Source organism: Ustilago hordei (assembly GCF_900519145.1).
Source record: "Ustilago hordei strain Uho2 genome assembly, contig: UHO2_contig_02, whole genome shotgun sequence".
NCBI lineage: Eukaryota > Fungi > Basidiomycota > Ustilaginomycetes > Ustilaginales > Ustilaginaceae > Ustilago > Ustilago hordei.
Window position 1 is genome coordinate 2,463,562 of NW_024545252.1, and position 14,503 is coordinate 2,478,064.

At 49.8% G+C, this 14,503-nt stretch overlaps 1 protein-coding gene across 1 annotated transcript; it reads right to left on the reverse strand.

The window, feature by feature from the left end:
* Window positions 1-806: 806 nt before the first annotated feature.
* UHO2_01562 (uncharacterized protein) lies at window positions 807-5,965 on the reverse strand (the record flags this gene model as incomplete). The annotated part of the gene is made up of 5 exons (XM_041554029.1): window positions 807-2,141; window positions 2,220-2,300; window positions 2,331-4,459; window positions 4,558-4,766; window positions 5,049-5,965. The coding sequence occupies 5 exons, from the start codon at window positions 5,963-5,965 to the stop codon at window positions 807-809; spliced, it is 4,671 nt and encodes a 1,556-aa protein (XP_041409963.1).
* Window positions 5,966-14,503: the final 8,538 nt, after the last annotated feature.

The following is a 14,503-nucleotide window of genomic DNA, read 5'->3' on the forward strand; positions in this document are numbered from 1 at the left end:
CGGTTCTATCTATATCCGGACCGCTAACCTGCTATGGGCGCCTTCGGACGTCAGGTAGTGGTGATACAACACACACACTACGATGAGGAGCAACCTTGATAGATTGCTGCTATGCTGACTGAAACTAATGTATACTTATGCTGAAGTGATAACTAGTTATGGTGAGTAGAGTGGATGGGGATCCACTCGACCTATGATGATGAGAAAGCATGGTTATATACCTCTTCACAGCATTGCCAGCGATGCTGCTCCTGCTCTCTCTCCAGAGAGTACCTTCTTCATCGAGTATTGCTCAGGGGCCTCTCCTGCTTAGCACCCCTGTGCCTCTTGTCGACACTGCTCCTCCTCCTCATGACCTGGTGTCGACTCCTTCGACACTGCTCCTCCTCCTTTGATCAGTGACAGTTCCTTTGGCTCTTGTCTCTCGAGCCCCTGAATGGTAACCATCTGCATGCTCCTTGAGCTTGGTCCTCTTCGTGGCTTGTGCTTGGCCCTCCTTTGCATGTGAGTCCATAGGAGTCCATGGTCTCCATGGAGACTGCACTACGACCATGCTCTCTACTGGTGTCGACTAGGTCTTCGATACCTGTGCTCCTTCCATATGAACCTATGACCCTCCTGCTTCTTGAGCATCCAGGCCCATGACACTACCCCCCTCTTAAGAGCCGAGCTCCGTCGAGGCATGCTCTGGTCTGGTTCATGCTGACTCCTCCTCCTTGACAACGTCGCCAACATCATCCTTCCTCCTTCTCTCAACGTCATCCTCCTTCCTCTTCTCAACGTCATCCTCCTTCCTCTTCCTCTCTCTACTCCTCCTGTTCTCTCCTCCTCTCTCCACTCTGTCTACTCACTCGTCCCCCCTCCGACACCTCATACTCCTGGATGAGGTCGGGACAGTTGAGGTTCTCTACTGGTTCCCATGAAGCAGCTTCCTCTGAGTACCCTCTCCACAACACCTTGTACTCCGTAGTCCCATTGTGTGAACGCTTGTCGATGAGTGCTTCGACTTCGAAATCGAGGTCCTCATCTGGAAGTGATGGTATGGTGGGCTGTTCAGCACGTTGAGGAAGAGAACTTGTTCTTGCTGGCTCGAGCATGGAGACATGGAACACATCATGCACCCTAAGGTTTGCTGGCAATGTGATTCGATAAGCTCGGCGTCCTATCCGTTCCTGAACTGGGTAGGGTCCTGCGAACCGGGTGTCTAACTTGGGTGTGGGTCTCCTTGTCTTCCAGTTTCGTCGGTTGATATAGACCATATCACCCACCTTAAACTCGATGTCCTTGTGCTTCCTGTTATACTGGTTTACTGATCTACGTTGTGCCTCTCTGATCTGCTCCTGGAGGTACTTGCAACGCTCCTTTCCATCCATGAGGTACTCGAAGCGACCTGGATCATTGACTCCTAGTCGTTGAGGGATGTCAGGATGAGCTTTGGGGTTCCATCCATAGCATGCAAAGAATGGTGAGACACCAATGCTGTTGTGGACCGTGTTGTTATATACAAAGGCCGCAGTGTCCAGCAGGTTGGCCCAGTCATTCTGCTCATAGTTGCAGTACATCCTGAGATATTGCTCTATGACCTGATTGACTCTCTCTGTCTGACCATCAGTTTGAGGATGGTAGGCCGTGCTAAGTGAGTGCTTCACACCCATTTGCTCTGCAAATGCCTTCCATGCTCCTGATATGAACTGCCTGCCTCGGTCCGAGACCATGTGATCTGGATATCCGAAGAGTCTAACCATGTGTCCATATAGCAATACTGCAGTCTGTTTGGCCGTGACTGTCTTATGGGTTGGAGCTAGTATGGCAAACTTAGTTAACCTGTCGACGATGACTAGGATAGAGTCATAGGTCTTGGAGTCATACTTCTTTGATGGTGGTAGTCCTTCAATGAAGTCGAGGGATATGGAGCCCCAGGGCCTGTCTGGGGTTGCTAGTGGCTGTAGCAAACCATATGGACGATGACGAGGAGCTTTGTACCTAGCACATACAGGACAACTTGCTACATAGTCTGCAATCCAAGCTGTCATGTTTGGCCACCAGTAATGTCGTTGAGCTGCCTTGATGGTAGCATCTCTTCCTACGTGTCCAGCAGTGATACCATCATGACATTGGGTCATCACCATGAATCGCAGATGCTCTACAGAGAGAGACTGTCCATCTACCTCTTTGGCACTCCTTGAGTGTCAGTTGTTGGTCCTCCCTGGCATGATCACCTTGGGGATAACCAACCTTCCTCCACTGTACCATAGGTCATCCTTGAGTTCGAAAGGCTTCTTCCTATGTATCTCCTGTAGCTCTTGGTCTTAAGGCTGGAAGATCTTGACCAGGTCTTTGAGACCTTTTGATGCTATGGACTCCATCGAGATCATGGGGGCCACTAGGAGCGAGTCATGGTCTGCTGTCTCCTTGAATACTCGAGGAGGCAGTAATTGCCTCACATTGTGATCCTGCTCTTCACCAGCTGGTTGCATGTCTGTCCTTCTGGTAAGAGCATCGGGTTCACCACCTTTGTCTCCTGGTCGATACTGCAATATGAAGTCGAAGTCTGCTAGTAGTATGGCCCATCGAGCCTGTCGACCTGTGATGCGTCTCTGTGACTTGAAGTACTTGAGGGCTTCATGGTCAGTGAGGATGACCAGTTGGTTCGGTAGTCCAGCTAGCATGTGTCGCCACTGAGTGAGGCAGGCGACCACAGCTAGGAGCTCCTTATCATGGATCTCATAGTTCTTCTCGGCAGAAGACATCTTCCTAGAGTAGAAGGCCACTGGATGCCATCGTCCTTCATGCTCCTGCTTGAGCACTCCTGCTATAGCAAAGTCACTTGCATCAGTCTCCAACCTTGTGGGAAGGTGGTAGTCGAAGTGCTGAAGCACTCCTGCTGATGTGAAGGCCTGGATGAGCTTGTGGAAGGCCTGTTGGGCCTCCTCTGGTAGCTCGAGCTTCTTGAACCGTTCTATAGGCTTTACCAGTGCTGTCAAGGGCTTGGCTATGCGAGCAAAGTGGGCTATGAACCTTCGATAGAAGTTGGCAAAACCCAGGAACCTCTGGATGTCATGGATCGACTCTGGCATTGGCCACTCCTTGACAGTGCGCACCTTTTCTGGGTCCATCTCTATGCCCGTTGGCTTGATGATGTACCCCAGGAACTCGACTGTCTTGGTGTGGAACTCACACTTCGACAGCTTAGCAAAGAGCCTGTTGCTCCTTAAGCGAGTGAGGACCTCGGTGACATGCTTCACATGTACCTCTTCAGTGTCACTGAAGATCAGGAAGTCATCTAAGTATACCACTACATATACTCCAATGATGTCTCGGAAGATGTCATTGATGAATGACTGGAAGTGAGCCGGAGCATTAGCTAGGCCAAAGGGCATCACTAGGTACTCATAGAGTCCCAACTGAGTGCCAAAAGCTGTCTTCCATTCATCTCCTTTAGCAATCCGGATGAGGTTGTATGCTGCTCTAAGGTCTAGCTTGGTATAGATCCTTGCCTTCCTGAGTAAGAACAGCTGCTCCTCGATGAGGGGCAATGGTGCCCTGTTCTTGACAGTGATCTCGTTGAGACCTCTGTAGTCCACACAGAGTCTGAGACCTCCATCCTTCTTTGGTACGAAGAGCACTGGTGATCGTGCCGGGCTCTTCGATGGTCTTATGAACCCCTTCTCGAGGTTCTCATCCAAGTACCTCCTCAACTTGGACATCTCCTTGGGCCCCTTAAGGTACAGGGGCCCTTGAGGTGGCTTACCTCCTTCTAACAACTCGAGGTGGAGATCATGCTTGGTATGATGGGGCAGCTTGTTTGCTTCCACTTCATCAAACACATCTCGCAGGTGTTGGTATGGCTTTGGTATATCTGCAGCCATCACCACCTTGTCCACCTCTACCTCCATCTCTACTCCTTTGTCTGCGCCTGTAGGTACAAAACCAAAGGCTGGGAGTGATGATGGTGGCTCCTCTAACAGCATGAACCCTATGGGTCCATCTTCCAGAGCTGCTCGTAGTATGCGCTCTGCTGAGACAAACTCGTTACCATGAAGGGTTGGTCTCCTCATGGTTAGGTCCCCTGCTCTTGCTGCTTCAGGGGGTCTCCTAGGGGGTCGGTCCTGCTCCTGAGTCTTGAACTCCAGCTGGCCCGTATCCCATTGTATGGTGGGTTTGAGCCTCCGTAGCTCAGTGAACCCCAGGATGAGGTCATAGTCCGCAGTGTCGGCCACTGAAGCTTCGACCACACCCAGATTGTGTGTACCAATAGATACCTGCATGCTCGCAGAACTATTGATGGAGAGTTGGTGCCCGGTGACACCATGGATCGATCTTGTTTTTATGGGTTTTGTGGGTATTTGGTACTTACTAATGAAAGAATCTGAGACTATGGACAAACCAGCACCGGTATCAGCTAGTATCCGAGCAGGATGGTCTTGAACCATTCCAGAGAGCTCCAATACTGCTTTGCCTCCACTGGTAGAGAAACATACTTGACAATCTTGATATATACAGAGTGATGGCGAGGAGGTTTGTAGAGCAATGCATGCCATCAGTGCATCACCCCACTGACGTTTCCCTCGTCGTCATCATCATTGTGCTCCTCCTCGTGATCGGGGTCCATGGGTTGCTGGTATGAGCTGAGGTCCATGGCCTCAGGGTCACCCGTCTCAGTGCTGCCTGTGTAGCCATCTCCTGAGTCGGTGGCCTCCTCGAAGGGGTCTGCTGTGGTGACCATAACCTTTGGTCCCATGGGTCGAGAGCTAAGAGGGTCTACCCTCCTGCTGGGGCAGTCTCTGGCCCAATGGCCAATACCTCTGCATACATGACAGGTGTTGATACCTGATGGAGCAGGGCTTCCTTGCTTCGAAGGTTGGGTGGGATGATGAGGAAGGGGTCGGTTTAGGTTTTGTATAGTTGCTTGTGTAGTTGCTTGTGATGGTGATCGAGCTGGATAAGGTTGAGTGGGTTGTCGGATGGGGATTGAACTTTGATTTGGCCGAGACCCAGTTCTTAGTGGAGGTGACGTGGCATTTGGTAGTGAGTGTCTAGCCGAGGACTGCTGTAGTAGCATCCTCTGTCGATCGATCTCCTCGACCTCTCGATACCACTCCCATCTCTTCCCAGGTGGATTCCTCTCGAACTTCTCCTGTATGCTACGAGTGAGACTACCTCTGAAGAGATCAATCACTAGCTCATTGTCATCTAGGTTGACCTGTCCTTCCAAGTCTCTGAACCGCTCTACATGACGTGTGGCGGCACCAGGAGCATCACTTGTGAGTCTGAGAGCCAACAGCTTGTTGTATGCCTCCATCCTAGCATTGCGTGGGTTGAACTGCTCTGACAGTCGATCTGTGAAGTAGTGCCAATCATTGAACAACCTTCCTTCTCTAGCTCTATCAATACGGAGCTTGGAGGTCCACCACTCTCTTGCTGTCCCTTCCAGTTGAGCACCCATGTGATTGATCATCCTAGACTGCTCATACACCTGGTTGAACTTAAACCATGCTTCGGCTTCTAGAATGAAGATCTCCATGTCTCGGGGATTGAACTTTGGAAAGGGGGTGGCAATGGGCTTTGACCGGTTAAGTTCTGCCATGATGCTGGTATCCTCCTCGTGGTCCAGGGGGTAAGGATCCGTCCTAGTCCTGCTGTAGGGGTCCAGCTTAGTCTTGACATATCTTGGCCCCGTAGGTGAAGCATACTTCTCGTAGTTGATGTCCTCCTGCTCATCCAGGTTGAATGAGACTGATCGTCTTGGTCGTGGGGCTGGAGTAGGAGTATGTGGGTCTCCTATCATAGACTCATCTCCTCCTCCTGCTTGGTCTTCTGAGTGAGAGAGGTCCATTGTCTCCTCCCTGCTCAGTTGAGCTCGTTGTAATCGTTCCTCTCGATGACCTTGTCTGGTAAGCTCTAGCTGTGCTTCCAATAGAGTGAGTAGTCTATCGAGCTTATTGTTGAGGTCTGGGTCCGTCATGGTGATCGTGAGGAGCTGCTTGAATCATCCACTCTAATGTCAGGGGTCTCGCGCCTGAAACCCAGGTCGGTCCGTCGAGATACTCGGTGACTATCAAACTGTGCGACAGCTATTGTCTCGAGATACTCGGTGACTATCAAGTTGTGCAGTGACAGCAGGTGGCGTTTGTTGTATATACTATCGTAGGTTTCGGCTGACCTCTGTGGACACTCCGTTCAGGGGTAGCTCGGCACGATCAATATCAATGTTATGATGACACCAAGGTCTGGTGTGAGTGTTGATGATGATGAGGTTGATGGTGTTGGTGATAAGGTTGGTGGCGTCAACACGAGTGTCCAGTGTGTTGACTTGATGCTTGAAGTGATCCCCGGACCGCAGTGGACTACTGCCTTCGGTTCTATCTATATCCGGACCGCTAACCTGCTATGGGCGCCTTCGGACGTCAGGTAGTGGTGATACAACACACACACTACGATGAGGAGCAACCTTGATAGATTGCTGCTATGCTGACTGAAACTAATGTATACTTATGCTGAAGTGATAACTAGTTATATGGTGAGTAGAGTGGATGGGGATCCACTCGACCTATGATGATGAGAAAGCATGGTTATATACCTCTTCACAGCATTGCCAGCGATGCTGCTCCTGCTCTCTCTCCAGAGAGTACCTTCTTCATCGAGTATTGCTCAGGGGCCTCTCCTGCTTAGCACCCCTGTGCCTCTTGTCGACACTGCTCCTCCTCCTCATGACCTGGTGTCGACTCCTTCGACACTGCTCCTCCTCCTTTGATCAGTGACAGTTCCTTTGGCTCTTGTCTCTCGAGCCCCTGAATGGTAACCATCTGCATGCTCCTTGAGCTTGGTCCTCTTCGTGGCTTGTGCTTGGCCCTCCTTTGCATGTGAGTCCATAGGAGTCCATGGTCTCCATGGAGACTGCACTACGACCATGCTCTCTACTGGTGTCGACTAGGTCTTCGATACCTGTGCTCCTTCCATATGAACCTATGACCCTCCTGCTTCTTGAGCATCCAGGCCCATGACAACCATAACCTTTGGTCCCATGGGTCGAGAGCTAAGAGGGTTTACCCTCCTGCTGGGGCAGTCTCTGGCCCAATGGCCGATACCCTTGCATACATGACAGGTGTTGATACCTGATGGAGCAGGGCTTCCTTGCTTCGAGGGTTGGGTGGGATGATGAGGAAGGGGTCGGTTTAGGTTTTGTATAGTTGCTTGTGTAGTTGCTTGTGATGGTGATCGAGCTGGATAAGTTTGAGTGGGTTGTCGGATGGGGATCGAACTTTGATTTGGCCGAGACCCAGTTCTTAGTGGAGGTGATGTGGCATTTGGGAGTGAGTGTCTAGCCGAGGACTGCTGTAGTAGCATCCTCTGTCGATCGATCTCCTCAACCTCTCGATACCACTCCCATCTCTTCCCAGGTGGATTCCTCTCGAACTTCTCCTGTATGCTGCGAGTGAGACTACCTCTGAAGAGATCAATCACTAGCTCGTTGTCATCTAGGTTGACCTGTCCTTCCAAGTCTCTGAACCGCTCTACATGACGTGTGGCAGCACCAGGAGTATCACTTGTGAGTCTGAGAGCCAACAGCTTGTTGTATGCCTCCATCCTAGCATTGCGTGGGTTGAACTGCTCTGACAGTCGCTCTGTGAAGTAGTGCCAATCATTGAACAACCTTCCTTCTCTAGCTCTATCAATACGGAGCTTGGAGGTCCACCACTCTCTTGCTGTCCCTTCCAGTTGAGCACCCATGTGATTGATCATCCTAGACTGCTCATACACTTGGTTGAACTTAAACCATGCTTCGGCTTCTAGAATGAAGATCTCCATGTCTCAGGGATTGAACTTTGGAAAGGGGGTGGCAATGGGCTTTGACCGGTTAAGCTCTGCCATGATGCTGGTATCCTCCTCGTGGTCCAGGGGGTAAGGGTCCGTCCTAGTCCTGCTGTAGGGGTCCAGCTTAGTCTTGACATATCTTGGCCCAGTAGGTGAGGCATACTTCTCATAGTTGATGTCCTCCTGCTCATCCAGGTTGAATGAGACTGATTGTCTTGATCGTGGAGCAGGAGTAGGAGTATGTGGGTCTCCTATCATAGACTCATCTCCTCCTCCTGCTTGGTCTTCTGAGTGAGAGAGGTCCATTGTCTCCTCCCTACCCAGCTGAGCTCGTTGTAGTCGTTCCTCTCGATGACCCTGCCTAGTAAGCTCTAGCTGAGCTTCCAATAGAGTGAGTAGTCTATCGAGCTTATTGTTGAGGTCTGGGTCCGTCATGGTGATCGTGAGGAGCTGCTTGAATGATCCACTCTAATGTCAGGGGTCTCGCGCCTGAAACCCAGGCCGGTCTGTCGAGATACTCGGTGACTATCAAACTGTGTGACAGCTATTGTCTCAGTATCGGTGACTATCAAGTTGTGCAGTGACAGCTGGTGGCATTCGTGGTATATACTATCGTAGGTTTCGGCTGACCTCTGTGGACACTCCGTTCAGGGGTAGCTCGGCACGATCAATATCAATGTTATGATGACACCAAGGTCTGGTGTGAGTGTTGATGATGATGAGGTTGATGGTGTTGGTGATGAGATTGGTGATGTCGATGATAATGAGGTTGATGGTGTTGGTGATAAGATTGGTGATGTCGATGATAATGAGGTTGATGGTGTTGGTGATAAGGTTGGTGGTGTCAACGCGAGTGTCCAGTGTGTTGACTTGATGCTTGAAGTGATCCCCGGACCGCAGTGGACTACTGCCTTCGGTTCTATCTTGATCCGGACCGCTAACCTGCTATGGGCGCCTTCGGACGTCAGGTAGTGGTGATACAACACACACACTACGATGAGGAGCAACCTTGATAGATTGCTGCTATGCTGACTGAAACTAATGTATACTTATGCTGAAGTGATAACTAGTTATATGGTGAGTAGAGTGGATGGGGATCCACTCGACCTATGATGAGAAAGCATGGTTATATACCTCTTCACAGCATTGCCAGCGATGCTGCTCCTGCTCTCTCTCCAGAGAGTACCTTCTTCATCGAGTACTGCTCAGGGGCCTCTCCTGCTTGGCACCCCTGTGCCTCTTGAGTGGTGTCGACTCCTTCGACACTGCTCCTCCTCCTCATGACCTGTGTCGACTCCTTCGACACTGCTCCTCCTCCTCATGACCTGTGTCGACTTCCTGTCTCTCGAGCCCCTGAGTGGTAACCATCTGAGCTTGGTCCTCCTCGTGGCTGCGCCTGCTCTTTGAGCTTGGTCCTCCTCGTGGCTGTGCCTGGTCCTCCTCGCATATGGGCTCAGTGCTCCTTTGCATGTGAATCCATAGGAGTCCATGGTCTCCATGGAGACTGCACTACGACCATGCTCTCTACTGGTATCGACTAGGTCTTCGATACCTGTGCTCCGTCCATATGAACCAGTGACCCTCCTGCTTCTTGAGCATCCAGGCCCATGACAGAGTTGTCACCACTCAGGAGGCACAGGGGTGCCAAACAAGCAGGATAGCAAGGAGGAGGAGCAGTGTCGAAGGAGTCAACACAGCTCAAGAGGCACAGGGGTGCCAAGCAAGCAGGAGAGGCCCCCTGAACAGTACTTGATGAAGAAGGTACCCTCTGGAGAGAGAGCAAGAGCAGCATCACTGGCGATGCTGTGAAGAGGTATATAACCATACTTTCTCATCATCAAAGGTCAAGTGGATCCTCATCCACTCTACACACATCATAACTAGTTATCACTTCAGCATAAGTATATATTAGTTTCAGTCAGCATAGTAGCAATCTATCAAGGTTGCTCCTCATTGTAGTTTGTGTGTTGTATCACCACTACCTGATGTCCGAAGGCAGTTCATAGCAAACCAGCAGTCCAGATATAGATAGAACTGAAGGCAGTAGTCCACTGCAGTCCAGGGATCACTTCAAGCATCAAGTCAACACACTGGACACTCGTGTTGATGCCACCAACCTTATCACCAACACCATCAACCTCATTACCATCAACACTCACACCAGACCTTGGTGTCATCATAACCTATGTATTGATATTGATCATGCCGAGCTACCCCTGAACGGAGTGTCCACAGAGGTCAGCCAGAACCTATGATAGTATATACAACAAATGCCACCTGCTGTCATCATGCAACTTGATAGTTGCCAAACAACTAGCTTGTCGAGACCAATACTGAGACAATAGCTGTCACACAGTTTGATAGTCACCAAGCATCTCGACAGACCGACCTGGGTTTCAGGCGCGAGACCCCTGACAGAAACCTCTATTGCCAATACAGTGAGGGGATGACAGAGAACAAGGGAGGAGTCACCACCATATGAAGCAGGGGCTGTGCACAATGATGAAGTCGGTGCAGGCAGATGGGCACTAGTGACAGGAGGGAGATGAAAGGAGGCAGGTCACCACTCAGATGAAGTGGGATCAGCCCCTGATGATGATGAAGTAGCACAAGGGCCATCCATCCACAGGAAGAAAGGAAAGCAGTGCCAGCAAGCAGCAGCTCAATGTGGATGGAAAATGGTAGGAAGGACAAAGAGGAGACATAGGGTTGAGGGGGCCTCACAGAACAGGAGCAGTGTCACAGGTGACACTGCAAGGATGGTATATAACCATGCTCCTCATCATAGCAATTGCATGGATCACCATCCACTCTACACCATACATAACTAGGTATCACTCCAGTATAAGTATACTTAGTTTCCACCAGCAGTTGCAATCATAATAGATTGCTTCCATTGTAGTGTGTGTGTTGTATCACCACTCACTGACATCCAAAGGTGGTTCATAGCAACCTGCAGTCCAGATAACAATTGACACCAAAGGCAGTTCATAGCAACCTGCTGTCAGGCTTGTGATCATAGAACCAAAGGCAGTCATCCACTGCAGTCTGGAGATCACCTCAAGGATTCAGTCAACACACTGGACACTTGTGTTGGCACCACCAACAAGCACACTCACACCAGACCTTGGTGTCAGTACAAAGTTCCTATCATTATTGATTGTGTCAAGCTACCTCTGGACAGAGTGTCCACAGTGGTCAGTTGAAACCTGCAACAGAGCAAGCACACTACTACATCTTCAAGCAAGAAAATTCATAGAGGCTTTTCTATGACATATCTTGACAAGAATAATAATACACAGCACTCTATCACATATCTCAACAGGATCTGTAATAGATGCATGTCTATTACAGATATCAGGTTTCAGGCACAAGATGTCTGACACATAGCATGAGTGTAGCACTGGTGATCCTGCCACACTCACTCTGGATTGTCAAATTGGTTGTTGGCCAGCCTGGCAGCATTCAGGATTCGAAAGTTTGGGCCTCAGGAAGCAACATCCTCAAGAAGCCTCCCCTGTACCTTGATGAAGGTGAGTTGATCTGGGTTGATGGTGGATATGGCCATTCTGCCATCACAGTTGGACCATTCTCTCACATTGCCACCAACAAGAGTTGAGACCTTTGACACTTCAACTACATGCTCTCTCGAGTCTGAGTACAAGTCAAACATGCCATTGCATACCTGAAGAACTGCTTCCAGTGTCTTACAGGCTATTGTGGTAACATCTACCATGTCAAGGACTGCATCACTGCTGCAGAGATGATCCATGCCTGCATTGTCACACACACCTTTGCAAGTTGATATGACTGTCCTGCCAATATTGCCAACCTGCTGTTGCCCTCTTTCTCTCAGGATGAGGTGCATGAAGTTGTGCAAGGCCTCCAACTTGATGTCACAGATGCCCAAGATCTCAGGAGAACAAGATGCACAAATCAGCAGGAATACAAGTTGAAGTCATTCGTCAGCGTCTTGGCGTCATTCGTCAGGGGTTGGGGTTGAGGTGTCTTTTGTTGATGATGATGATGGTAGGAGAGAGAGAGAGCGAGAGAGCTAGGAGTCTATATATACAAAAGAAGAGCGGCGGACTGCGGAGCATAACAAAGCATTTGCCTTGAGTAGGTTGTGACACCTGTGGTCCGTGCTAAGATGTTCAGGCCTTTTACTCGGCCGTAAGCACTGCCTTCACTGTCTCCACGCTTTGTGCGGCTTTATCTACTTCAACTACTTCAACTATACAAACTGGATCTTGCCACTGCAACACAAGGAATGTTGCAGTATGCAGTGTCAAGACTTTGAAGTTCTGCTGCACATGATTGTCACAGGGACGGCTGGCCTGCGCAAGAGAGTGCGCCAAATGATCAGCGGCAGTTATGATAATGTCGCGTAACGGAGCAGTATATGAAGGGTGTGCAGAAGATCAACATATGAAGGGTGCGCCAGATTGATCAGAGTTGACAACCATTGGGGATCAACGAGATTAATTGGGTTGGCAGTGCACATGATTTACGAGATCGATCGAACCCCAGGAATCCAGATCGATCTCATGGGAATGGTCGGAGTCAGCCAGACCATTATGCTTCAACGAGTCGGCCGATCTGAACAAGTACTTGGAGCTATGCTGACAATGGAGGCAGTCAGATCAGCACGCCTCAACTAATCGGCCGATCCGAACAGGTATTCGGAGCTGTGCTGATGACAGAATCAGTCGGATCAGCACGCTTCAACTAGTCAGCCGATCTGAGCAAGTATTTGGAGCTGTGCTGACATCGGAGTCAGTCGAATCAGCACACTTCAACTAGTCAGCTGATCCAAACAAGTCGAGACAGAACTGAGCCAATGTGACCACATAACCAGGGGGTATGGTCATGAGGTTCAAAAGGGGATTCACAAGATTAAGTCGAAAGGGGGCTGTGCCAGAAGGGGGCATCACACATCAGACAGAAGGAGAGCATGAAGGCGAGAGGGCAGTGTTGCATAACCCTTATGCCAAGCAAAACGGTAGGAGTGCAGTATCGAAGGGGATGATGCCAGCAGGGCAAGGCAGTGCCTAGCAGGGGACAAAGGCCCCTCAAGAGGAGCAGGATAGGTGTCGAGGGAAAACACTGATCGAATGTATAAATACTCTCTTTCTACCATAGCATTTGAGTGGACAGGCATCCACTCTGAAAACTCTACTACTTACTCTATACTTACTAGGTTATGTATCTTCGCAATAGCAGTGCTCTTGCAATGACTCTCAATGTGTGTGTTGTATCACCGTTAGTTGACAACTGTAGGCGGTGTTCCTTACACTAGTGGTCCAGTTCATTACTGTTGGTGGTGTTCCTTACACTAGCGGTCCAGTTCATTACTGTAGGTGGTGTTCTTTACACTAGCGGTCCAGTTCATTACTGTAGGCAGTGTTCTTCACACTAGTGGTCCAGTTCCTTGCTGTAGGCGGTGTTGCTCGACACCAGCAGTCCAGTCGGTTATTGTAGGTGGTGTTTCACACCAGTGGTCCAGTAACTCACATCCTCTGTAGGCGATTGGCATATCGCGGTCCAGATGACGTCCAAGAGCATATCAACAGTACTATGAACACTCATACTGTAGGGGAGGGTGTATCACACACTCACCAACAAACAACATCTGTGCTGTGCAACCTCTGAACAGAGTGTTCAAGGCAGTCAGTCGAGACTTACTAGGCGACGATGCTTGGTTATGTTTAGGCGAATCATATCGAGTAGTCCTTACTCAATCAACCCCAGCTAGTCTCTGGCGCGCGACCGCTTACAATGATCTTCAAGAGGAAATGTTCCAGGTGCTGTTCAGATCCACTGGGTGCAATGAGGAAGACACTACTGCATTGTCTCGATGTCATGAGAAGACTACTGTGGACTACAATGCCATGACTCAAAGCGCTTCAGCTAGGAGATGGGAGCAAGCCTTGATGCAACCATTCTCAATCTGACAGGCACTCTCTCTTCTGCTGTTGAATACAACCCTTGTTACCACATATGTAACATTACATTGAGTGCATTGTGTGAAGAGGAAAGTGTCAGGGGTCTCGCGCCTGAAACCCAGGTCGGTCTGTCGAGATACTCGGTGACTATCAAACTGTGCGACAGCTATTGTCTCGAGATACTCGGTGACTATCAAGTTGTGCAGTGACAGCAGGTGGCGTTTGTTGTATATACTATCGTAGGTTTCGGCTGACCTCTGTGGACACTCCGTTCAGGGGTAGCTCGGCACGATCAATATCAATGTTATGATGACACCAAGGTCTGGTGTGGGTGTTGATGATGATGAGGTTGATGGTGTTGGTGATGAGATTGGTGATGTCGATGATAATGAGGTTGATGGTGTTGATGGTAAGGTTGGTGGCGTCGATGATAATGAGGTTGATGGTGTTGGTGATAAGGTTGGTGGTGTCAACACGAGTGTCCAGTGTGTTGACTTGATGCTTGAAGTGATCCCCGGACCGCAGTGGACTACTGCCTTCGGTTCTATCTATATCCGGACCGCTAACCTGCTATGGGCGCCTTCGGACGTCAGGTAGTGGTGATACAACACACACACTACGATGAGGAGCAACCTTGATAGATTGCTGCTATGCTGACTGAAACTAATGTATACTTATGCTGAAGTGATAACTAGTTATGGTGAGTAGAGTGGATGAGGATCCACTCGACCTATTGATGAGAA